The sequence below is a fragment of the Gambusia affinis genome, linkage group LG17, assembly GCF_019740435.1.
Source record: "Gambusia affinis linkage group LG17, SWU_Gaff_1.0, whole genome shotgun sequence".
In the NCBI taxonomy this organism is placed as follows: domain Eukaryota; kingdom Metazoa; phylum Chordata; class Actinopteri; order Cyprinodontiformes; family Poeciliidae; genus Gambusia; species Gambusia affinis.
In genome coordinates this window covers 20,720,359-20,746,519 of record NC_057884.1, presented here as the reverse complement: position 1 = coordinate 20,746,519, position 26,161 = coordinate 20,720,359, and the positions used below count along the sequence as shown (strand labels likewise).

At 35.6% G+C, this 26,161-nt stretch overlaps 3 protein-coding genes across 14 annotated transcripts in view; all 3 read right to left on the bottom strand.

Annotated features, from left to right (window-relative positions):
- Positions 1-445: 445 nt before the first annotated feature.
- On the bottom strand, positions 446-3,099 carry phpt1 (phosphohistidine phosphatase 1). Of its 2 annotated transcripts, none has more exons than XM_044095707.1 (3): positions 2,714-3,075; positions 1,549-1,660; positions 446-1,440 (listed from the first exon to the last, which is right to left on the bottom strand). In XM_044095707.1, the coding sequence occupies exons 1-3, from the start codon at positions 2,877-2,879 to the stop codon at positions 1,398-1,400; spliced, it is 321 nt and encodes a 106-aa protein (XP_043951642.1). In that variant the 5' UTR covers positions 2,880-3,075; the 3' UTR covers positions 446-1,397. The 2 variants fall into 2 exon arrangements, with proteins under 2 accessions (XP_043951642.1, XP_043951641.1); XM_044095706.1 differs by having other exon boundaries at positions 448-1,440; positions 1,533-1,660; positions 2,714-3,099.
- A 555-nt stretch (positions 3,100-3,654) lies between these two features.
- entpd2b (ectonucleoside triphosphate diphosphohydrolase 2b) lies at positions 3,655-17,883 on the bottom strand. Its single transcript, XM_044095705.1, has 9 exons — positions 17,042-17,883; positions 12,360-12,477; positions 11,524-11,674; positions 10,663-10,822; positions 9,239-9,466; positions 8,266-8,535; positions 6,564-6,683; positions 5,155-5,292; positions 3,655-5,070 (listed from the first exon to the last, which is right to left on the bottom strand). Exons 1-9 carry the CDS (start codon positions 17,156-17,158, stop codon positions 4,858-4,860), a joined length of 1,515 nt encoding a protein of 504 aa, XP_043951640.1. The 5' UTR covers positions 17,159-17,883; the 3' UTR covers positions 3,655-4,857.
- A 2,124-nt stretch (positions 17,884-20,007) lies between these two features.
- grin1a (glutamate receptor, ionotropic, N-methyl D-aspartate 1a) overlaps positions 20,008-26,161 on the bottom strand; it is a 50,746-nt gene continuing 44,592 nt past the window's right edge. For 8 of the 11 annotated variants that reach the window (XM_044095693.1, XM_044095695.1, XM_044095697.1 and 5 more), the window contains one exon: positions 20,008-21,525. In XM_044095693.1, the coding sequence (XP_043951628.1) occupies positions 21,457-21,525 (69 nt within the window). In that variant the 3' untranslated portion in view covers positions 20,008-21,456. The remainder of the gene's footprint in view (positions 21,526-26,161) is intronic. The other 3 variants (XM_044095694.1, XM_044095700.1, XM_044095702.1) reach the window with 1 other exon arrangement.

Sequence of the window (26,161 nt, the reverse complement as noted above, 5' to 3'; positions counted from 1 at the left end):
ATGTACAAAACATTTCACTGTAAATAATGACAATATCTTACCTGATTCAGCAGTATCTTCACAAGATCTTTGAGTTCAGATCTGGAGTCGATTTGCACATTTTCCTCTCCTGCGCAAATCAGTTCAATTCTCATCTCCATTTAGTGTTCTGTCTGGATTTTCTCTCATTGACTTGGATTTCTCCAGTAGAATTTAAACAGCCCAATCAGGAAACAGAGGAGACATTGACAATGATAATGTTGATTTTCTGTGATGTTTTAGAATTGTAGTCTGACTGTACTTTTAGCAATGGCAGCGGAGGAAGTAAACGAAACCATTCAATCTGTGTTGGCCACGGTTCCAAATATTAGCAGCCATCTTTGTTTGGCTTATCACTTCTCTCTTTGCAATCTCATAATAATGACAGAAAGTTGAAGGGATTTATTTTGTAAACGCAAGTATGACTTCTTGTTGGGCTTTTATTTTTTATTTTTTGGCAGAGATGTGCTTCTGTAGGTAACAAGTGTTAAAGAACAGGACAGATTTTCGACACTAAGTCACAATTTTTTGTTGCATAAACATGTGAAAATATGAATATTTGGTCAACCACTAAATATATTGACTTTATTATTTGAAAACAAGAAGCAGTTGTTCATGAAGTGGATTTCAGAATGGCCTTTTCAGAAACTCAGAACCTTTTGTTGCTGTATTTCAAAGTTGCTTGATCTGATTTCCCAATTTGAAATACAGGAAAAACTGCCTCAAATTTGAGATTCTTACTGGAAACGTTGTAAATCTCATATTCAGTATATCTGCTGTTGTGCATCTTTATTATTGGCCATCTTATTTGAATGTTTGACGCACAGAAAGTACAGAAATATGTTGTGATTTTTTCAGTCATTTTCACATTAAAAGAACCAAAATCCAAAGTAAATTTAATTGAAAGGTTTTTTTTATAATCAGAAATATGAAATAATGCAGGAAACAAAATGTAACAAAGGACCATTCCATCAAATTTAAACAAAATTAAAAAATGATGTATTTTATTAATTATTTACTACCTTTACCACAGGAGTTCAACTCTTTTTCAGTAACACAAGGAAACATAATGTTCATCCTGTACAACATTTAATTTTTTCCTCCACATAATCTGGACTTAAAAACCGATTGTGATAATATTTAGCTAGTATTTTAAATATTAACTGAAGGAGGTTGTAAAAACAATAAATGAAATTTAACACTGATGTATCAAGTCAACAATGACAATTATGCATTAGTTGTCCCTTCTTGATGCAGTGAATAGTTGATCTATCCGAGTTTCAAAGGTTGAAACTGGATGACAGTCCAGAATGTTTAATGCTATTTACTTCAGTAGCCTTCGTTATCCCAGGTCACCTCGTAGTCTGGGTACTTCTCCTTCAGTTTCTCTGTGGTCTCTGCATGGTTTGCTCTTCCAAAGCCCTGAAACAACAAGCCAAACATTAACCTCCCGTCACAGTAACAGTCGTTTAAAAAAAAAAAGCATTAATTCAAGCCACATTGTTTCTCTGTACCAAGGAGTATCCGTACACATGGATTTTCTTGGCGTCTGGATTATGTTTTATCCTGCCTCCTCCGAGACACTCGCAGTCCAGCAGGCCTCCGTCCTCCAGCTCCGCGGAAACCCTATCGTAGATATCACCTGCTCCAAACAGCAAGAGTGTTTTATCAATTATTATGAGCAAACTGAAATAAGAACTTATAAAAATGGTAATTATCACTTTTACATTTTTAGATTTCATTACGGATAGCAAAGAAAATTTAACTCTGTATTCCCTCCTGTTGAAATCTCTTACAAAATTTAATGATTTGATGTTTTACACCATGTGAAGATATTTTGTCAATTGGTAAATTTTTAAATTATTATGCAAGAGATTCAAATCTAGAAAAAATATTTTGATGAATTTGCACAACAAAACAAATCTAATTCAGTGTTGAGGTCAACCTCTTAAATTCCCAGGTTCTGATAATACTAACTCCCTCAAAAAACAAGCAAACAAACAAACAGATAAAATTATCAGCAAGGGGGAAAACGAAGAGAAATCTTAAATGTTATTTAAGGTGTTCAATTAAATAAATTCCAGAATATACTTTATATTTATGTCCTTATCTACATCATTACATCAAAACAGAGACAGCAATTCCTAAAAATGGCAATTAATGACTTAAATAAATAAGTAAGCCTTTATTTAGAGACAAAAAATAGTCCATACATTTAGAAAAAAAAATCTGTAAGAAAATTCTTAAAGTTTTATTATGATTGGTGAGAAATTTTAAATAAGTAGATACATAAGTATCCAAATGATGTTGAAGCATAATATTCTTACAGTATCTAAATGTTGTTCTTAAACAAACTCAGGTTAACTCATTTATTTATGGAAAGATTTGTTACCAACTTCTAAAAACTAATAAGAAACATCTAGGTAATACTTGATGAAACTGGAGTTTGAAAAGTTACAATAAAAAACATAAATTTATAGTTACAGCCTACCTCGTATGAATAATTGTTTTTATGCTTATATTATATTTCGATGGCAAAATTTGTTAGAGCATTTATAAAATCCCAGAAAGAACTATAGCCGTTTCAAAAGCATTTTTCAGTTTAAATTTTTTGTGTATTTGGGTTGATATATATATTTTTTATGGCCCCAATTTAGCTCCATACAGAGTGTTTTATGGTAGTTTCAGTATTCACCGTGGTACTCAGCCCAGCCGTATCCTCGGACTATATCTATCTCCGAGTCGTCTCCTTCCTCTCGGCTTGAAACCCGGATCACGATGTATTTAAAAACCCCAGAAGGGTCGATGTCTGCCCGCTGTATGTTAGCCATGACAGCCGCTGCTTTGGTCTGGGAGCACATCTCCCAACTCTTTAGCAAGCCGAGTACCAAAGCAAGCAACAGCAGACCGAAAGCTCGGACTTTATCGGCAAACTCCAGCTCCTGCTACTGTGCTACGAAAACCCCAGCGGACGGTAACGATAGTAATTGGACGTTACGAGAAAAATTGAAAGGAAAGTGCTCTCAAACCTGCGCCGCCATGATGCGGCTAACGAAAACACGGTCACTTCCGGTTTGGGCAAACGATGTGGAAAACTTTAAATGTTAACGTAAAGTATGTAATTTAAGCTACATACTAACAGCGCAAAAATGTTTACTACATAGATAAATCACGAATTGTTTCCATTACTTTATTAAAGTTAAGACAAAAAGCGTTTATCTTTTTCACTTAGCTTTTATTCTGAAGGTTAACAGGAAGCTGCTGTTCGCGCTCCACTACCAACTATACGTCAAGACGCCCGCCTTATTGTGAGGGTCATATTTGGCTAACAAAACGCCAAAAAATGTGTTTTGAAGCAGGGTTTTCGAAAAATAGTGCCACAAAAGTGTTACAATAAATATATAAAAAAACTTTGGTTAATTAATTTATGTTTATATAAATTTACATCTAAAACAGATGATAATTGAAACAAGGCTGTATAGGTTTATGACATTTGCAGCTTCACTGCCCCAGGTTCAATGTCCATAGTTCAAAATACCATAAATAAATCACTAACAATCATTCATGAAATACACTCCTGTTATCCATTTGCAGACTAAACATTTTAGGAACCTCAGTCAGGATGTACAGTAATGGTCACAAACAACATTTTTATTCAACAAAAATTCAACATAGAGCAGGCAGGTGTTGGCAGGAGAAGGCGCTCTTTCAGAGGAAGATTCTGGCAATACACTGGAGGAACAATGTAAACCAGAGGAATAATCTAAAATGTTTATTTTAGGTAAAAACTAATGTTAGCATAACAACTATCGCTAGCAAGAAGGGGGAATAGCATGTTGACACTAGCAGTGGGATGTGCTTAAACAGTAGCATGTTGACTTGCATCAGTAGATCCCACAGTGTGGGAACTGCAATGACACTGCGCCCCCTAGGGGTGACGTAGCGTCATTGCAGGGGGGCGGGGAGCAGATGAATGAAAAAATAAAAAGGTACACAAAAGTGTTTCACTGTAAAGATGGTTTGTAGTTTTTGTTGCAACCTGAAGTGTGAAATAAACTTTGAAAACAAAATGTAAAGGTTTATGTCTGGTTGAACGATGTGTGTCCAGTTGATTCTTTTTTCTGTTTTTTGTGGGGTTGGGGGAGATTTTATTGTGATCCATAGGGAGGCCCAGGAAATCTTTGGGAACCACTGGCTTAGATATTTAGCTTGTTAATTAAATATTTAGTTTGAAGCTCAATATTTAGCTTAGGGCTAGATTTTTAGCATAAAAGCTACATATTTACTTAACCAATAAAATATTTAGTTTATAACTAAATATTTAGCTTAATAATTAAATATACAGTTTCTGGTTATATATCTAGCTTCAAACTACATATTTAATTTAGAACTTTATTTTTTATATTTATGTTTAGTTTGCTAAAAAAAAGTTCATAGTTTGAAATCAAATATTCTTGTTGTTCTAATTCCATATTTAATTTTAAACTAATATTTATAATTGCATGATTAACATGTTGAAAATATGTTAAAAAATTAACCCCCATTTTTTTCATTTATGACAAACCAAATAACCCAAATTATTGCTGTTTTTTGACATTTTTAACAGTGTAGCTTTACAAACCAGACCAAACAGCCACATTAAATTCAAACTTATTGGGCGTCTGGTGTCACTGAAAGATTATGTTGTATTATGAATCTAATTAAAAACACAAACAGTCCAAATAAATGCCAGTCCTGCAGATATACACTGAAGTCGCTGGAAGAAGCAATAAACAAAAACAAAAACTAAAAGTCCTGCACGTTTCTTTTCTTTACAGCTCTGGAGGCATGATGTTGTATCTAGATGGCGTTTTCATCGCCTCCTTTCTTCTTCTTGCTTCGCGCTCGAAGCAGCAGAAAGACGCAGATGATGAGGAGGACGATGAAGAGAAAGAGGAGCATTCCCCACGCTCCTACGGTGAGAGCTTTCCTCACCCCGGCGCTTTCTGCAGGCAGCAAATTGCTCAGCATCAGCATGTAGCCCAGAGCCCAGCCCACCGACGTGTCGCCCGCCTGCAGAAAAAAACAACCAAACTGACCACGGAGGGTCACCAGACGACAGTTATTCAGTTAAAAACCTTTTTTTTTTTTTATTACCGTATTCTGAAAGGAAATGCCAGGGAACGACGCGTCGTCAAAGCCGTATCCTCTCAGCAACAGAGCTTTGATGAACACAGAGGAAGCGCAGTAATCCTTCAGACGATCAGGTTTGTCTGCCACAGACATCATCTGCAGCTAAACAGAAGTTTAAATATTCAGTTTCAACACTAAATATTTACCTTAGAGGGAGCTTTAGGCTAAATATAAATTGTTAACTAAATTCATAGTTTGCCAGCAAATTGACTAGCATCAAACTAAATATTTAGTTTCCAAACTAAATATCTAGATTCACATTAAATATTTGGATCCAAAATAAATATTTAGTTTCAAACTAAATATTTAGCCTGCTAATTAAATATGAAGTTTACTAGCTATATATCCAGCTTCAAACTAAATATTTAGTTTATAGCCAAATATCTAGCTCCAAGTATTTAGCTTGCAAACAAATTTCTTAATTTGTCATCTAAATATTTAGTTTTAAATATTTTTAATATTTACATATTTTAAATATTAAATTAAAAACTTTTTATTGTGTTTTAATTATTAATAAAACACTAAATATTTTTTAATATTTAGTTTTTCAAAAATAAATATTTTTTAACTGCCTGATTTTAAATGTTTATGAGCATCAGTTTCTGATTGGCAATTAGTTGTTAAAAAATACTGAATATCAGGAAACAAATATGATTATGAAACGTTTAATATTAAATAACCTATAGGAATCATTTTGAATTTTTTTCTCATCTGCACTCTAAACATGTAAGGCTCCCACAGCGCCCTCTGGTGGCCACCACGAGGAACAACACAGGAAAGAGGCTTTTGAGTCAAAATAGGCAGTTGGATTAATCTGTGATGTTCAGAGTTTGGTAGTAACTAGTTACATTTACTTGAGCAACTTTTGGAAAACCTTTTACTTTTAGGAGTATGTTTACTACGTTGAACTTTCTGCTCTTACTTGAATTAAATTTCTGGATTTTTGACCCACTGAATGAAAAATAAACACGTTTTAACCAAAAATCTACCAGACACAGAGACACACCTGCAGATTTCATAAATTGTTTTTTTTAATTAAAAGAAACTGATTTGGAAACATTTTCTTTTGCTTGATTTTGTTATTTTTTTGTTACTTATATGAATTTTTGTAATTTTCATCTTTAACATATTTAAATTTAATACTTAGCTCTACATTTTGGTACACCTGATGATGTAATTTTTAAATATTAAATGATTGATAATCTGATCAGTTACTCAGTACTTGAGGAGAGTTTTTACCAAATACTTTTTTACTCTTATTTGAGTAAAAATATGTTGTAGTAGTGCTGCTCCTACTTCAGTATAGTTTTTTGGGTACTCAGCTGACCTCCATGTGATAGTTATGTGTTAAATAGTCAGATTTAATTATTTACCTGGCTGTAGTTCATGCTGCACACCGTCTTGGTGGCGTCCTCCAGCTGCAGGGGCGTACTGACCTTGACCCCTGTGACCTTCTGCAGGGACGAGTGAATGAAGTAAAAAGCAGAAAACGCCTGGTGGTGAAAAAAAGAAAGAGAGAGAGTTTAGATGTAGGATCTTGTTAAATCAAAGCACAGACAATACAACTGTCCCATGTTTTGCTGTGCGCCTCGGGGCTGAACAGAGTTTTACGGCTGAATTTTCCCTCATCTTGTTTTGACATGTCCATAATTTATGCGCCTCGGTTCATTTTTAATCTGCAGCTTCGGGGCTAATAGCATCTTATTCCACAGAGGGACGTGTGCTGCTTAATTTTCCTGCAAGGGACAGCAGGTTTGTAGCGCTTTGCCTGTTGCCTAGCAACCGATCTCTAATGAAAGAGCGGATTTAAAGGGGTAGTTACAGAAAGATCAAAGGAAAACACAAAAGTGATAACAGATCATCTCCAGTCAATAAAATCTATCAGAAAGCAGCTGATTTTGGTTCAAATCAGGTTCAGAGCCTAAAACTGAATGTTTTCCACACATTGTGGTTTAATCCAGGGGTGTCCAACGTGTGGCCCGGGGGCCATTTGTAGCCCTTGGGATGATTTTGTGTGGCCCAACGAAACTGATATATTTTTAACCTGAAAATGTTAAACATACACAAAGTTCATTTATTAGCGTTTCTTTTATATTTCATATAAAAATCATGTGACTTTTTTTATAGATGGTAAAACTTAAAAGAAAATTTTCATTTTATGAACATTTGATCAAATAGAACAAAATAGAAAATAATTTAACTTTAAAAAGTTAAGTGTAAACGTTAAGGCAAATTTCATACTAGTGTTGGTTTCATCACAATATAGCTTTTTAAATTCACTGCTGTGAATAATGTTAGTTTTGTGTTTTTGATTGGAGAGAAAAGTCTAATTTTGGCCCTGAAGACGTTCAGACTGGAGCGTTTGTTGCTGAAAATCTTCCACTGCTCTCCTGACACGACTTTAAAACGTGTTTTGAATAGTGGACGTCTACTGGGATCAAGGATGTGAAAATCTCAGTGTTCAGAACCGGGTGACTTACTGTTTGAAACAGGTCAAGATAATATTGTTGCTTTCAGACCATTTTCAAGTAATCTAATGCTAATGGCAATAATGCAGGAACACATTGTGAAAGATCAATAAGCTTTAAATTATAATGAATATTTAATACTGGAACTGGAAGACATTTTAATAAATAAACAAAACAACAGAAACAGCAAATAAAGCAAATTATGAAATCTCTGTAAAAAAAAATTGTCCATTAAAAAATGAGAGCAAAACACCAAACTGAAGACTTTTGTCATCCAGTTTTTGGTAAAAAGTGAGAAAAACAATACATCACATGTGTTTGTTTTAATTTATCATGCGATTGATTCATTGTCACAAGCCTGGTCAAGATTATTATTTATTTGTTATTACTTTAGGATCATCTGAATGAATGGGAATAAAATTTTTGTGCTCAATTGATCGGAAAAATATTAGCTGATATAAGCAAAAAATACTTTCAGTTTCAAGCATCCAGCATCCCGATGTGAGCGAAGCATCTGACACAGAATAAACGTCCTTAAACTAAAGGTATAATTTTAAAACTATTTTTAATTTGTTTCACAAATCTTTACTCCTTCAGCCTTTCTCACCATGAAGTCGCCGGTGACTTTCGGTTGGAAGACTTTGTCAAACGAACACCGCGAGAAGGGACAGCCGTCATACGAGAAGAGTTCGGACACATTGCCCAAGCAGTTCTCGTAATGTCCGCCGCCACGTAGCGTCAAGCTCCTCTGAGGGTTGTAGGTGTTGGGTTTGTAGTGCACGGTGCACGGCGAGTCGAAGATATCCTCCATTTTCAGTGTCCTGGTTAAGTTTGCAGGATAGCAGGGATGATTGACCTCCGGAGCGTAACCCTGAGACTGAAACACACAAACAAGGCGGACATATTGAATTAGAGCCAATAAATTGCAAAAGCTGCTAGCTATAACATGTCAAATGTTGAAATTTCAGACTGAAATGTAAGATTACAAAAGGTGAATATATGAATAACATGAGTGAAAGGTAGATAATGATATTCTATTGAAGTTCCTCACATTGTCCAGCAGAGGGTGCTGGAAATATTCATTTTCCAATGGCAAATAATTTTTTGAATAATACAGGACATGTATTAAATAATAGCTGGTTGTGCCCTAGTGTGTTCTGAGTAAAAATTTGCTAAATTATATGAAATAAAAATAAAAGCAGAGGGAAAAATCTGCAGCTGAATATTCTTTTATTAATTGATTATTCAGCCCCAGTTGTACTTAATTAACATTTTCTGTTTAGGAAGGTATCAACTTGAAATCTTATTCCAACACAATTGCAAAAAGTTAAAACTTTCACCATTCTTGAACTGCAGTCAAGGGCCACATAAATTTATTCGAAGGCCACAAATGGCCCCCGGGCCACATGTTGGACATCCTTTATTTAAACCACAATATTGAACTAATGATCGTTAGTTCAGGGAAACTTTCAAGTTTGTAGACTTTTTTGTTTTGTCCCTTCAGTGATTGGTCACAACGGTGCGACCTCAGATCAGTTTTAGAAATTGTGAGGCACCAAGAGCAGAAACTTCGTTCTTACCTTCACGATTTGGGCCAGCAGTTTCTTTAAAAGCTGATCCTGGCCGTAGCACAGGAAGCTGTGAGTGTACAGCGAGTAATCATGGCCGTAGAGACGCAGCTCCTTCCTGTTTGTTTCGTCCTCCACCTTCTGCTGAGTAACAAACGTGATCTGCGTCGACGCGCCGCCGAAGTCCAGCGCTCCCACCGTCGCTCTGCCGGAGCTGAACCAGCGCCCCACAAACCCGTACTGCACAACACAACCCGACTTCAAACACTTCAAATCCAAACATTTACAAGGTAAAAAACACAAATAAACTAAAAACAGATTCAGGGAAATATGAGACTATTTCCTGTTGTATTAATAATGGTCCACATATAATGGCTATAATTAATAATACACCAAATAGGCATAACTGCACTGTAAAAATACAAAATCTTACCAGGTATTTTTAGTCTAGTTTATAGTCCACATAAAACTAACTTAAAAGTAACTTTTCAGAAATATGTAGGAACTTGTTTTGAGTCAATAATTCCTAAATATTGATGAGAAAGTTCTAGTTCCACTATTAGATTATTTCACTTAAAATATGGGACAGAATGTAAATTAAATAATCTGACTGTGTAATTTATAATTTTTCATCAGTATTGAGGGATTATTGAGTTAGAAAAATAAACTATTTCTTGCTGAAAAGCCACCTGTAAGTTATTTTTGTCTTATTTCAAGTGTACTGAGATATTTACACTAGAAACTAAAGACAAAAACTCTTGGTAAGATTTTGTGTTTTTACAGTGTGGTCTGAGAACAAAGTTAACAAAAAGTCAACAACATTTTTAAACAAAATTTAAAAATTAAACACCTTGACTTCAATAAATTTAATGTATAAAATATAAGAGGGCCAATTAACAAAATAATAAACATTTTGAAACAATCCAAACAAATAATGTAAAATAACTTCCTGCTCAAATTAAACACAAACAGTTTTCTGGCATTTAGCAAACAGAAATAATTTTAGTGAAGCTAAAAAAACAATAAACTTCAAGTTTGATTTAACTTCAGAAAATGTATCTCTCTTTTTTTTTCCCACCAGGGGGTCCTTTTTGTGGGCTCTAGTGTCCCTTTTTTCACAGTAGGCTGACAGGAAAGGGGGAAAGACATGCAGCAAATGTCGTCGGGTCCGGGAATCGAACCTGCGACGGCCGCGTCGAGGACTGAAGGCCTCCAAACGTGGGGCGCGCCAACCTCTACGCCACCGGAGTAGAGGAGTATCTCTCTTTTTTTAGGTGTATGAAAATATCTGGGTTGTAAAAAATCCAAAATATGGATTTTAATTTCAAATTGAAATTCAAGCATTTTCAAGGATTTCAAGGCCCCTGAATGAAACTGGGGTTATTTGGTTTTACTTCAGTCAATTTTTGTCCTGTGAGGTGAAAATGCGTCGGCACCTTGATGAAGTTTCCCAGCAGGTAGTTGACGGTGACCCAGCCGTAGGCGCCCTCCTCCTGTCCGCTCAGGATCACTGCTCCTCTGAAGTTGAAAGGAAACGACTGGATCTCGCTGCCCACGTCGGCCAGAACCTGATCCGACTGCTGTGGACTGGACATCCTGGAGGGAAAAAAAAGTTTTCTCAAATTCAGATTTACTTCCAGAATTTTGACTTTTTTCTCAAAATTTATTTTCCCCCCAAAATTGTGACGTTTTTCATAAAATTTTGATTTTTTTCTAATTTTATTTCTCAGAAATCAGATTTTATTTTATAATTGATTTTATTTCACAAAATTTTAACTTTTTTCTCAGAATTGATTTTATTTCTCTAAATTTTGACTTTTAATAAATTTTGAGAAAAAAGTCAAAATTCTGGAAGTAAATCTGAATTTGAGAAAACTTTTTTTTCCCTCCAGAATTTTAACTTTTTTTCCTCAAAATTTATTTTTTTTTTCTCCAATACTTTGACATTTTTCCTCACAACTTTGACTTTTTTCCCCTCAAAATTCTGACCTTTGCCCCCCAGAATTCTGAGTTTTAATCTTGGAAAGTTAAAGTAAGAATAAATCTGGTGAATTCATTGAAAAAAGTCTGAGTCTGAATCTGAATCCCCCTAATCTTCTTCTGTTCAGAACTGCTATCATTTAACTGATAAACATTATTTGGCTAATAATGGTTTCACGTGTGGTTGTTTCACGCTCTGGGCCCCATTAAACTTTCTGTGCGGCAGTTGGATCCCAATTCTCGGCCTTGAACACATGTGCAGTAAACAAAGCATAAAAGCTCAAAGGTTTAAAAAGCTGAGACACACAGTGACTCACTTCAACAGCCTCATGCCGGCCGTGGCTCCCAGGTACACAGGTGTGTTTGGGTGTTTCTCTTTGGGGATCTCTTCAACGGCCCGGTTCAGACACGCCCGCAAGCTTCGGCCCGCCTCTCCGACTTGGCCAGCGTAGCTAGAAATCCCCCCACCTTAGTGAGGGTCGGGCAGAGAATCATAAAAATCAGCTGATCACATCACTGTGCTGCGTCATTTATGGGAAGCTGTGTCAGGTTTTGTGACGGCGGTTTTATTATGTCACTGTTAGGATTTGTTTACACCTGCAAGGCTAGACATGCTGGTTCCCATAACATCTACCTGCACAGGTAGCCGTTTCAGAGCAAAATAAAGCTAGCAATTATTTTAGTAATTTACTACTCTGTTAATTAATCCAGTAATCAGATAAAAATGGGAGATTTTGCAAATTTGAGTTTGTTTTATACAATATTACAAATATGTTAAAAGATGTAAATAAATAAACAATTCAATTTCTCTTTTGAGGTAGAAAATAAACATTATGTTACCTAAAATGCTTCGATTGTAGCAAAGGATGGCTAAGTAAAAATTAAAATATGGCAGTTTTTAAATCTGATTAATTGTCAGAATAATCAACGATTAATCATTTAAATTAGTGGGTATTTAACATCGCGTGAATTTGATACAATAAATTGGGTAATTGTATTGACCTTTTGTGATAGTTTTTCCTTTTCCCCCTGCAGCATTTCTAAACAGAATCGTCGTGGCAGTTGGACGAGTTTCCCTGTAGAGTGGGATTATACCTGACTGGTATTTGACATGCAAAGCACTGGTTTTAGTGGCGACGACGCCGATTCTTACCTTCCACAGAGCATTCGCTGTGCTGGCTGACCACGCCGGTACCATTTTGTTTATCTGCAGGCCACTTGTAGATATACAAAGAAGTGTGGGAAGAACCAGCATCCAGGACAATCCCATACTGCAGAAGAAAAACAGAACAAGGAGGCAGCTATCACTACCTATAAACCTCGGTCTTGGTTCGGATGAAGTGAACTCTGGTGGATATGTGAACCCGGTGACCCTCCAACAGCAGCAAACGAACTACAGCGCAGGGCATTCTGGGTTAACCAAAACAAAAGCGCTAACTAGAGCTAGCAAGAGAATTGGCTTCATTTATTTCACAAAATACAAAACCTACAACCGCTAAAGTCTGACGCTACTCCATTTTTGGTTACGTTTCAAGAAGGAAATTGTGCTCAGTGTCTTCTTTAGTGGTTTTCGTGTCGTTTCCTTTAGCGGTTCTTCGTGCAGCGCCCCCACAGGCGGGAAGAGGAACAGCTTTTTTCAGTTTGGGTCGTTTGACTCGGTGCAGTGTGAAAGTGAACGTCAGCAGCTGAAAATGTAACAAACGTTACAATTTTGGAGCCCAATAGAGCGGAATATACCGGACTACCAAACTCCACTTCATTTGTCTGGAAAATCCGGTTTGTTTGGGGAGGTGTGAATGCATAATCGAATTCTGATACAAACCAAAAAAAATTAACTCTGGTCCACCTAAAAAAACTGAGCCATATAGTTTTGGCTAAATCTAAAAGTCTTTTAAAGTGACCCAGAAAAACACAGTTCTTAAAGCTTCACAGCCTGAAAAATAAAATAAAAATACAAGATCAGACTTACACAATCTAACTAATCTTCTTTTTCACACATAATTCCACCTGCAGAATATAAAACACCAGGATATTCATCCACAAATATGCGCCTGAAAATATAAACCTAAAATTAATTAAAGTGTTCTTCCTTCAAGTGTTTTCTCATTTCTGTTGTGCAGTGAGCTGTAGCAACCTACTTACTGGAAACACAATGAGCTTTTACGCTCTGCTTTGTCCTTTCTCTTCTTAGGGAAAAAATGTGTTTCTCTCCCTGAAAGCTGTAAGAAAATCATTTCTTTGTGTTTGCGTGTGGCCAGTTTGACTAATGAAGCAGCTTTAATAAACCTTAAAAAGAAAACCAACGGACATCAGTCTGGTTGCATATTTAAGGTAGAACAATGTGGTAGAAACTTGAGCCAAACTGTGAAGAAATCCTGCTCTGAATATCAAAACAACACTGAGAAAGAGTTTCTCAACAAACGTGGAAATATCTTTTGCTAATTTAGTTAGTTAGTCGTCGTCTTGGTTTCACTCGTTATCACTTTTCTCTCTGGTGAAGTTCTGATTATTATCTGCCGTTTAACTGAACCTTCTGCGGTTTATCAGTGTTTTCACAGAAACATCCCAGTCATAACAATTTACTTCAACAATGCCTGTAGAGTAGGATTATGTTTTACTTGTATTTGACATACAAAGCACTGATTTACATGTCAATTTGTTTTCTCAAGCTGTTGTTCCTGTTAATGTAAAAGCTAGCATTAGCCATGAAGCCTACAAGGTTAGCATTATCTTTTACTTCTTTTTCTCTTTCCTTTGGTTTTTTATTTTGTTTGTATTTCCTTTTAATTCCTGTAAAGCACTTTGTCTTGCCTCGTTGCTGAAAATGTGCTATATAAATAAAGTTACCTTTACCAACACCTTTATCACTGAATAACAGCAAGCTACTACAGGAAGTTAGCATTAGCACTGGAGCTAGGTTAACTACTACAGAATTTCAGCATTAGTATTAAAAACACAAATAACTGCTATCAGAAGTTAGCATTAGCACCATGCTACAGCTAGCTGTTCCAGGTAGAACAAGAACACAGTTAATATAGAAAGTTAGAATTAGTAAGGAAGGACAGCAGAAAGTTTGTTTTGGCTCTGCAGTACAGCTTGCTTATACAGGAAGCAAGAAGTTAACACCGAAGCACACGCCAATTTAAAGCAGCAATCAAGCTACAGGAAGTTAGCATCAGCACCACAGAACAGCTGGCGCTACATAAATATCTTCCCCTTCTCAATCTACTTCTTTTTTGTGGCCCAAAACATTTAAAAAATGTTGTGATCATTGTTGTAGCTTGTCCTCCGTTTTCTACAACACACATTTTCCATCCATTCAACTTTCCATTAATTTTCGGAGATGTAATGCTATTAAGCAATTAACTTGAGTACAGTGTCAGTGCTGGACGACAGCAGTCTTCCCCATGACTCTGTTGGCCAGAATAAGACATTTTGAAAATCCTCTTTATTTTGTTTTTTATGTCACACTGATGTAAAGTTTCATTAGCTATAAGCCATAATTATGTAAACTGAATGTTTGAAATGTTCATATTTTCTATTTTTCAATTGAATTTGTGAGATAAAAGCCCTAATCAGAGGTGATAGTAGTATTTCAACATATTTTTACTCAAGTAAAAGTAAAACGTACAGCGTGGTAAAAAAGTGTTTATTTCCAAAATGTAACTGAATAAATATAACTAGTTACTACTCGGCTCTGATTCTATTACAGGAGGAGTAGGTGAAACTCGACTGCTGTGTTTATCGTTTCTAACAAGTCGTTTCTTGTCTTTGTGATGTAAAAACGCCTCCAGATGAAACGATTCCTGACAGGAATCAAACTCCCACTTTCCTTTAATGTTTCTAAAGAATATTAACACGACTAATTTACCAAGTATCAACCCTGATCCGTTTACTCAGCGCTTCATTTCCTTATATTTACATAATACAAACACTTTTTCCATCCACTGGTTGGTTTTACAGTCATTGTAAAACCAAATTTTGTTGCTTCAAAATTTTAGTGTTTGATAAATTAATTGATAAAGTAATATTAAATTAGTTTAATAAATCTAAGCTTAATTTTGTAGTATGAATGCCAAAGTTTTCTGAAACTACTTGCATATAAAGTTTAACTGATTCACCGTATAATTGTGCAATTTGACATTTTAAAAATAAAATTGCTTAATAGAAACACAATTTAAAAGTTGAAAAAATGTTTTGCCACTATGATGAGGTGCTTTTTTTTGTGGCCGTATTAAAACTGAAAAAATGTTTTCACATCATGAGTCACATCAACAACCTGTTACTACTGGCAGAAACTACGAAGATGATGACAACAGGAAGTAGCTGGAGGATGATGGTTCTAATTAATAAACTGATTCATCCATGATTTTAATTGAATTTTTATTTTGATGACCTACAATATGAGAAACACAGACTGATAAGAGGAAAAGAGCTCTGTTGAGTTTATAAAGCGCCATTTGTTTGTTAAAATATTTATGAAATCTATTTGTTCTATTTGCTATGTTGTGACAGTATGTCATGAGACAAATAATATGTGACAAAACTGAGCTTTTCTGACTTCTCCCAATTGCTAGTAGAAATTGTGAATGCGGCTGTTAATAGCCACTGAGGATGTAAACAAAGGTAAAATAACCCAACAGGTGATCAACTCAAAACCATTGACCCAAGTTTTTAGTCTGTCTCTCTTTGTAGTTTAACATGACTCCATTAGCATCATTTCTACCGGATTTTCACAATATATCAGCTACTATAATGGACAGAGGAAGATTAACGTTCAAAATCTGGGAGGAGGTTACTGGTTTCTCAGTCACAAGCTGGTTGCAAACCTGAGTTTCCAGCAGGTGTTGATATTTATTTCTGGAAATTAATGGTTTGATGACCTCAACACAGCGATGGTTACAGACTGATAAGAGGAACCAAAGAGCTGTACGTTGGTGCTAGAGAGGCTAACATTTGTTTGTTAAAATTTTATGAAATCTTTTCTGTTCTATTTTTAGTGTTATGTGACGATACATCACAAAACAAACAATATTGAGCTGTTTAGCAAACGTACAGCTGTGTAATGCAGACAGCAAAGGTTTAAACAAAAGTTGTATCAGAACTGCTATGATCAACTCAAAACCATTCGTACTTTAGTTGCGTGTTTGTGAGACTGCCACCCACGTCACCACGTAGAATGAGCATCAGCCAATGAAAAGCGGCCCCTCTGGTAAGGTCCATGGTAAGTTGCTTCTCTGTCATCAGCATGTTTAGCAAGGAGTACATGAGTTTGATTGGCAGCGCTAAGCCCCGCCCCCTGGCTCTGGTTCATTTCTTTAGATGGTATAGTACAGGGGTGTCAAACTCCAGTCCTCAAGGGCCGCTGTCCTGCCACTTTTATATGTGCCTCTGCTGCACCATAACTGAATAGAATAATTAGGTCATTAGCAAGACTCTGGATAGCTGATCTACACAAGGTGGAGGTGTACTTCATTCCAGTGTTTTGTTTGTGGCACATCTAAAAGCTGCAGGACACCCACGTGACACCTGTATAGTAGCTCAGGGACAAAGTATTAGAAATCAGTGTTTTCACAGATTATCTGTCTCTTAACAAATTTAAAAAAGAAAAAGAAAACATTATTTTATAAAAGCTACAAACTATTTTTTATGACAAATAAAAAAGTGGTTTAATTAGTTAAATCCACTTAATTTATTTAATTAAAGTCAACTTTGTAATTCACTATAAACCCCAAAATCCTCTGCATTCAATTCAGCAAAACCTCAATCAGAGTTAAGTTAAATTCACTTTTTTCAATTAAAAACAACGTGTCGGTTTTACAGTGCGACCCTTACCATGAACCCCGGCGCGTCCTGGACGTCCTGGGACGGAATGGTGAGCAGCAGGATGCCGACCAGTCCGAACAGCAGCAGCGCGATGGGAGCGATGGGAAGGGCGGAAAACTGAGCCATGAAGTGAAAGTGAGACTTTCTGCTTGTGGAAATACGAGCCTTCACTCAGCAACAAGTGGAAGAAGAAGAAGAAGAAGAAGAAGAAGAAGAAGAAGAAGAAAAAGAGGAGGAACTGTTCCTCTTCCTCTCTCTGACCGCTACTCTTCACCTGCTGGCTTCCTGCCCGGCAGCTGACATTTTAAAGACTGACTCAGATGAACGTTCAAAGTCCGGAGCGGAACCACGGATACCGGAGCCAGTCGTTCAGCAATGCCTTTCTTCTGCCGGAGCTGCTTTACATTCAGCGGCTGCAGCGGGGAGGAGCCTCGGTGCGGCTCGGAGCTGCCGACCGCTGAGGAACCAAATAATATCAGCTTTATCAGATAATAAACCCAGAACGGGTTGGTTTCTACAGGACTGAGGAGTAGAGCAACTGTAGATGGGAACAAAGACGAGGAGGAAATTTATGTCACAAGATATCTGACTTTAAAAAAAAAAAAAGAAAAAAAAAGTTGAAAACTTGAATTTTCAAATTTAAATTGTAATTTTTTGAGTTTGAAATGTTTGCCTTTTAAATTCAGAAATCTCCAATTTCCGACTTTTCAAACTCCGAAAGTTTCAAGTCTTTTCTTTCAACAAAAAAAAATCTAAAATCTTTAGATTAATCTCAGAAAATCTCTAGAAACAAAATGAGTTCAATCTGAAATGAGTGTGAAAAGTTGCAGTTTGACAGAGAAAAATCTGAAATCAAAATTTTTATACTTTGATAAATTCAGAATTTTTCAGAGTGTTTTTTTTTTAAATCTGAAATTTATCTCAAAATTTCTGAGTTTTTTTTCTGGAGTCCAAACTCAGAAATTTAGAAATTTCCTTTAAAAAAATAAATAAATAAAAAATAAAATTTAAGAAAAAAAAGAAAATTTGAGATTAACATCAGCAATATTCTTTAAAAAAATTTCACAATTTCAAAAATTTTAAATTTTAGACTTTTGGCAATTGTCAGATTCAAGTTTTTCTGGAAAAGTTCAGATTGTTTTTTTTCTTAGAATAGAAAAACAAACAAATTTTAAACTTTGAAATTTGAGATTTCAGATTTTTTACAAGAAATTTTCTAAGATTAATCTTAGAAATTTTGAGGTAAATTTGGACATTTTTGAGTTTGAAATCTCTAAAATGTTCTTAAAAAACTCTAATTTTGACATTATAGGTTTTTATTTCTTCAGAAATATAATCCTCTTTTTCTTTAAATCCATAATGGCCCCAATATGCTGTCATACAGAAATCATAATTGTGACATAATTGTATAGGCTACATATATATTGATTTATATCTCTGATTGTGATTTTACATTTTATTTCTTCAAATTCTAAACAGTAAATTATGGGAAAGTTAAAGTTCAGCTCATCACAAAGATAGAAAAAGTAACTGGTGCTCAGATCTGAATCTCCACATTAAAACAGGGAACAGTTCCCACAGCCTGTAAGTCTGTAATGTTTACAGTTGGTGACGCTTCTGCAGACCATGAACTGGTTTTGGGTTTGGAGGCTTCAGACCTGTTGATTCATTTCCATTTTCCCTCTCTTGATTTTTTTAATGCAGATCAACACTTGTGATGAAACAACACCAGCAGGAAGCCGAAGCTTCACAGGTTTCCTGTGGCTTTAATCTCAGCAGGAATCGTTCTCTGAACGTCCCGTGAAAAGGTCGCAGGTTTCTGCAGTGACTCTGAGCTGCGGTGATCTGCGCAGAGATCAACACTGAAATGTGAGTTTAACAGATTAAATGAAGAATCTGACAAAGAGGTAAATAAACTGACTGGCTCTTAGCAGCTGGAGGAGATTGAGCAACAAGTGAAACTCAGAATTTGAACTAAGGACTCTATAAGGATGTTACACAACCAAAAAGTTACAACTTACGGAAGCTCTAAGGGCTCCAAAGTCTAAAAATTGCAACTATTAAAATTCAGAAATGTCCAAGTTTTTTTTTTCCAATATAGAAAATGTTTTAGATTATTCACAAATTTTCTGAGTTTTGTCTTGCAAATATTTGACTTTTCAAACTCAAGAAGTTCCATTTTTGTCTAGAAACTTTCTGAGATAAATATGAACACTTTTGACTTTTTCTTCACAAATTTTTGATTCTCAAACTCAAAAGATTTTCAAGTTCGTCTCAGAAAATTTCTGAGATTTATCTAAAAATTTCTGAATTCTTGCTATCAAATTTTAGACTTTTCAAACTGAGAAATTTCCAAGTTTTTTATAAAAATATGAGAATAACCGCAAATTTTCAAGTTTTCTTTTCTTTTTTAAGAAAATCTCTGGGACTAATCTCAAAATTTTGAAGTATTTTCTCATAAATATTCAACATTTGGAGCATGAAAGTGTCCTTGTTTTTGTTTTTTTCAATTCTAGCATTTATTAAAAAATTTCAGAGGTTTTTCTATTAAATTTGTTACTTGTTAAAATCAGAAATTTCCAAGTTATTTCTAGAAAATATTTGAGATTAATCTTAAACATTTCAGTTTTTTCCCTGAAATATTTCCAAGAAAAACAAAAAAAATGTCCAATCGTTTTTTAAAGGAAATCTCTGGGACTAATCTCAAAATTTTGGAGTTTTTCCCAGCAAAACTCAAAAATTGCCAAGTTTTTATTTTTATTTTTGAAAAGTTCTGAGATGAGTCTCAAAGTTTGAAGTTTTTCTCGTAAATTTTCACCTTTTGGAGCAGAAATTTCCGTGTTTTTTCAAGAAAATTTCTGAAATGAATCTCAGAATGTAAAGAAATGTTTCGTTTCTATCTGCAGACAGACATCATATTAGCTTTTTCCTCTCAACCCTGAAACCTGTCAGTCGGAAGCAGGAACAGATCAGACTTGTGGATGTCAGCGTTTTTTATTTACAGCAGTAAAAACGTGATGGTTTAAAGCTGCAGAAAGTAGGAAAAAATGAAGCAGGTGTCGCCGTCGGGGATTCTGCGCGTCTGGACGCGTTTCTGAGTCTCACAGAAGCTGCAGCTCAACGTCACATATTTACAGGTTAAGTGCTTCCTCACTGAACATGGCGAGTATGCAGAAACAAACAAAAGCACTACGTTGTGTTATAAATACAGAAGCATGCAGAGGCTTAAAGGAGGCTTTACAAGCAGCTCGGTTCTGTTAGAGAGTAAAATGAATTCTGGGTCGTTTCGAGCGTTTTGCGGTTTCGCTGCAGCTCCTTGGTAAAACAGCTCGGCTTAATTAAGGAGACCAATCAGGATAAAGTGCGCAGACGGCTCCGGCTTGGAGGCAGCGGGTGTTTCTCACCCCCAGAAAACGGGAAACGGCCCGTTTCCCCAGCTAACCGAGACGCGCCTGCAGCTTTCGACTCACTCTGGTCGTTTCGTGCAAAAGTTCGCGGACGTTTTGCACGAAAGGGTTGAGTGCTGGTTGGCTGGGGAACGCGGCCCTTTGATGCAACCCCTTCCAAAAGCTGGAGGTGAGAAAGACTGCAGCTGCAGGAGAGAGGAAGAGAGAATAAAAAACATTTTCAAATCCGTTCCACGTTTATCGTCTCCTTTTTTTAAGAAATGGAAAAATAAGTAGTCAAAGCTTTAGCTAACATTTAAAAAAGCTGCCTTGGGCATGTAAGTGCAAATGAACTTTTCTTAGAAATTGCAATAATCATTATCATCATTCAAAGACATAAAGCTTCTACGTTTTCATATACAAGCACACGCATGCTTTCATTTTCACCAGAAGACACGAGAAGCTCGTTTTCAAGAGCCATTGTTCCCATAAAATGTCTAAAAACATTTAAAGTGTCGATAAAAACTCAGATATAATTCCTATTAAAAATAATTCATCTCTAGCTCTTTTCGTATTGCACTACAAGTCGATTCTTCTGCTCTATTTTAGCCTCAATTGGAAGAGAAATATCGTCACCAAAAACCGATTTTTATCCCTAAAATGAACCGTTTGTCTAAAAGCTACGCAGGAAATCGATAAAATCAAACACCGAACATTAAGTTTATGCAAGTAAAAGGACAAAACAAGGCTAATGTAATAGCATACAGAAGGAAAAGATCGTATATGTGGGTAAGATGAGTTGTTCTGTGCATGCTTAGCAATCCTAAAAACATCTAAGATCAGATAGATAATCCTGTTTTTACTGTTTTTAAAAAAGGTGCAAAGTTCATCAGAGTCGTTTCTTCTTCTTCAGGTTTTCAGCTGACGGAAACATGGAGTCGTTTTCTTCTTCTTTTGACTCGTCTGCTTCGTGAACGGCCTCGGCGTCGCTCTTTTCTTTCTTTCTTTCTTTCTCTCCCTCTCTCTGTTCTTGTGTTTCTACACCACGGTGCTGACGGACGGGTCAGACAGGTTGAGCTGGCCCGTGGCGTCAGTGGGTGGGAACTGCTGCAAACGTGACGGGAAAATGGAGGCAAAGAACGACAAGAAACACACAGAAAGGGAGTCATTTAGCGAGGAAACGAGACGGCTGATCAGTTTTTACCTCCTGGTTTCTAATGTTGCAGCGGGAGGAAAGCGAACGGCTCTCAGGGAGAGAAACACCTCATGTGACGCAGCAGCACAAACGCAGCTTTGATTTGGATCCAAACGGAGAGACAACAAGGCGCATTGGGAACCATTTAGATGGAAAAAAGAGAGTAAACTTCAGCTGAAAAACTACTGAAATCTCAGAGATTGAAGTCTAAAATTTACTGGAAAAAAATTAAATAAATTTCAGATTAATTTCAGAAATTTTCTACAAAAAACTGAAACTTCCACGTTTGAAAAGTCAAAAGTTTTCAACCTGTTAATCTGATTATTTTTTTTTTTACTTTTATGAAATGACCTAAAATTAAATTTCTGAGCTTGAAAAAAAAAGACTTTGATTTGTTTGTTCAATATTTTTCTGGAAAAACTGAACATCTCTGAGTTTGAAAAGTTAAACATTTTCAACATTTTAAAAAGTTTTTTACTTTTCTAAAGTAACCTACAATAAAATTTATTTGCTAGAAAAATGTCAGACATTTTTAGAGAAATTTCTAAAATTTTCTAGAAAAAAGTTGGAAATTTCTGAGTTTAAACATCAAAAAATTTTTACTTTTTAATCTCAGAAATTTTTACATTTTTTCTGAGATTCATTTCAACATTTCAGATGTGTTTGTCTAGAAAAGTTTAGAATTTTAAATTCATACTTTTAGTTTACTTTATAAAAAAATTAAACTCAAAATATTTAACGTTTTTTCTAGAAAATTTTTGATTAATTTCCTAGTAAATTTTTTGACTTTTAAAATTGAGAAATTTCATGTTTTTTCTAGAAAATTTCTGAGATTATTCTCAAAATTTCAGAATTTTTTGGCTGAAATTTCCTCCTGTTTTTGGCCCAATAATATGCCGCCATAGAAAGAAGCCATTTTGTTTTTCTTTACAAATAAAACCAGAAAAGTGTGGCATGAATGAATCTTCCACCCCTTTGACTTTGATACCCCAAAGTAAAACAAATCAAATCTTTCCTAGTATTTTTAGGTGATTAGTTTTCACATCTGCAAAGGAAAAACAACTAAAATGTTTCATCTAAAACCAAATAAAATCATAATTTTTTTCTCATTTTGCTGCTCAGATGTTTGACAGCTGAAAGTCAAACCTAAAACAAAACTTCCTGATTAATAATTTGACCAGTAGGTGGCGCTCATTTATACTTTAATCCACAGACACACAGTTAGTAATAATTTGGGTAAAGTAACGCACCCGTTCCTGACAGCAGAAAACTGAACACTTTTCACAACATGAGGCCACAAATTAATAAATAGTAACTTTTTCAATCTGTTTTTACAAACCACAGCACATAAGATCAGCCTGTTGTCATGGTTACCATGGGGACAAAAACATTCAAACTGAAAATTAGATTTTCACAGATGCTTTCAGTTCTGCCACGATTTTCTAATTTTGAAGAAGTGTTTTAAAACAAAACCTGATTTTCCTTCTGAATTTTTCTGAAGCTGCTTTGTGTTGCTCCAGTCCAGCATATTTAATATAACAGTCGGGTGTGAATACTTCTGCCTGAGAGCCGTCAGACGGGAGGAGACGAGAGGCTGGACAGCAGCAAGTTTTACGCAGCATCAGACTTTTAGCCTCAGGAACAGGAATTAATTTTTCTTAAACACGTTTGTTGTTTTTCTTTACATTGTTTCAGGAAAAGCAGAGTCTCTAATTTTCACAGATTAGGAGGAACCTGAGTGAAGTTTGGCTGCTTTAATCTGAGGTGTCAAATGTTTGTGCAGCAAAAAAATGTCCGTTTGTGGCGCCGTCATTTTAAAGATATTCAGAAAAAAAGTTTCCAGAGATCATCCTCCATATCTTCAAAACAAAAGAAGCACAAATTAAAATCTTTGCTGCACAAACATTTGACTTTTGTTATTTTTGGGTAGTGCGGCGGCGGATGACTTATAAACTTTCATTAATATCTTCCAAGAAAAAGCAGCACAAATAAAAAATTTGCAGCACAAACGCAGTCGAGTTGATTTTGTCACTAATTTTGTGAGGTTTGGAAAATGTTAGGGGGCTGGTTGACCTTTCATGACCTCTGGAAACATTTATTAACATATTTAAAAAAATGATAGCGGCACAAACAAAAAATGTTGCAGCACAAACATAGTTGAGATAATCGAGTTGATTGACAACACATCTGTTAGATTTGGGCTGGTTGACCTTCCATGACCTTTGGAAACATTTATTAATATCTTGAAAACAATAGCGGCACAAACAACGGCGTCTGCATCACATAGGAAGCCGAGTTGATTGTCAACTGACAAAATGTTGTGGCGCTGGGTGACCTTTAACCTTTCCTTAAAACCTTCAAAGTAAAAGCAGCCCAAACTAAAATTTTTGCAGCACCAACAGTCGAGTTGATTGTCATCAATTTTATTTAGATTTGAAGGACGGGAGGGGGCTGGTTGACCTTCCATGACCTTTGGAAACACTTATTAATATCTTTAAAATGGTAGCGGCACAAACTAGTCTTTGCAGCACAAATGTTTTGTTGGATTTGAAGAAGTCATTGGCGGCCAAACGTCACTCAGGTTTAGGAGGAGCAGTTTAATTGTTGTCAGATCTCAAGCTGCCGTTGCGTCAGATCTTTCGTCTCATCCTTCCTTCGCCGCTCTTATTTTGCGGCATCACAAAAAGCTGAGAGGGGAAACAAGATCCCATCGTCAAGAGTGCAGCAAAACTGTTTTCTGCTCAATTTTGTCTCATTTTGGAGCAAAATAAAAGGGTCTACAAACATGTCCGCCAAACATGAAGTCAACTGCAATTCCAATCGTCACATTTGTTGTTCAGGAAAAGTATTTTTATTCAACTGGAGGAGAGAGAGAGGGAAGGTGTGCCCGTCTCATGGGTAACTTTCCTACTGAAGGCGGTTATGTTGCCTCTTACCTTGAGCTAACAGAGCCAAAACATTGGGGCGCCTGAGCTTATGATGCTAACATGCTAACAGAAGGAGCAACATCCAGACTGAGCGCTGTGCAAACCTTCTGCTGGTCGAACGTTTTCAGGCTTTTCTTGGAGAACTTGGACGATTTGTTGGTTTGTTTTTATCTGAATTTGGCTGAATTTTCAATCGAAGGATTTCGATTCACTGAAATAGTTTAGGTCCGTAAATATCTGGATATTTGTTGAAACTGTTTGGTTTTAGAAGGAATATATACATTTCTAAAGTGTTTTGATGCTTATTTTTCAATAAAAGATTCAGCTATTCTTCTACACTGCAAAAACACAAAATCTTACCAACTATTTTTTTCTACTTTCAAACATTTTTGTTCATTTGAAGTAAGAAAACTAACTTAAAAGTAACTTCTCAGAAAATATATACCAATAATTCCAAATATAAATTAAAAATATTACCTCCACCAGCAGATTTTTTCCACTTATAATGTGGGAAAAATGTTTTCTTATAAATAAAAATAATTTGCCAGTGAAACTAGAACTTTTAATTAATATTTAGGATTAATTGACTTAAAACAAGCTCCTGTATCGTACCAAAAAGTTACTTTTGTCTTAATTCAAGTTTTCTATCATATTTGCACTAGAAACTAAACAAAATTTGATTTTGTGTTTTTGCAGTGTCGTCTGAAAACAAAATAGGAAAAAAAATCCCCAAATTTATTAATTTTATAAAAAAAGACATTTGAATCATCAGAAATAATTAATATTATAAATATTGAACCAAATGAAACAATTCCTGCTCAAATTAAAATGCTTAAACACAGAAATAAAGCTTTTTAATCAATATTAATGATTTATTGGCTTAAAAGTTGCCTGTAAACTAGTTTTGTCTAAATTCAAGTGAACTAAAATATTTGCATTAAAGCTAAACCAAAAATACTTGGTAACATTTTGTGTTTTTGCAGTGTACTGTACGCCAAGTGTTTATAAAATGTTTTTTTGGCTTGTATTTTATATTTTGTAATTTCCTCTAACAATTGTAACAGGTTATATTTTTGTTTGCTTTTTGTGACACAGAATCTCCAAATTTGTACATCAGAGGACGTAACTTAAACAAAAATGAAAACTTTTTCATGAAAAAGCAGCCAAAAGCCAAAGAAAAGCTGAAATCCGACTGACTTTAAAAGGCTCCACTAACATCTAAAGAGTCTGACTGAAGACTTTTGCACAGTCCTGATTGTTTTTAACCATCAGAAATCAGTTTTGGATGTTCCTCGTCGTCGAACAGCTTACAGCCCCGTTTGCTCTCCGTACCCCTTTCATTCCCTTCAGGGCGTTTTAAACGACGTCAAGTGGACCAGTCAAAGTAAGACATTTTACTGACATCACAAGCACAGGTAAGGCTTATAAAGCTGCTTATTCCAGTCTACACACTGTTGCTACGGTAACTACAGCTAGGACAGGTAAAGGAGTCGGCATGCTTGCAGAGGAAGAGAGGAGCGGTGTGGCATGTGGGTGAGGGACACTGACACTCAAGTCCATTGATATCCATTAATATAAAAAAGAAGAACATTGATATAAAATTAAAATAATGGTCAAAGAC

Bases quoted from the DNA above. Each gene is read 5' to 3' on its own strand.
- phpt1 (XM_044095706.1), bottom strand. From the start codon at position 2,879: ATGTGCTCCCAGACCAAAGCAGCGGCTGTCATGGCTAACATACAGCGG. The intron at 1,661-2,713 runs GTGAATACTGAA...TGTTTGGAGCAG, and splicing joins CGGCTGGGCTGAGTACCACG to GTGATATCTACGATAGGGTT. The intron at 1,441-1,532 runs GTACAGAGAAAC...TTGTTGTTTCAG, and splicing joins ATGTGTACGGATACTCCTTG to GGCTTTGGAAGAGCAAACCA.
- entpd2b (XM_044095705.1), bottom strand. From the start codon at position 17,158: ATGGCTCAGTTTTCCGCCCTTCCCATCGCTCCCATCGCGCTGCTGCTG. The intron at 12,478-17,041 runs GTAAGGGTCGCA...TTTCTTCTGCAG, and splicing joins AGGACGCGCCGGGGTTCATG to TATGGGATTGTCCTGGATGC. The intron at 5,071-5,154 runs GTAATAAAAAAA...TTTTTTCTGCAG, and splicing joins GCATTTCCTTTCAGAATACG to GCGGGCGACACGTCGGTGGG.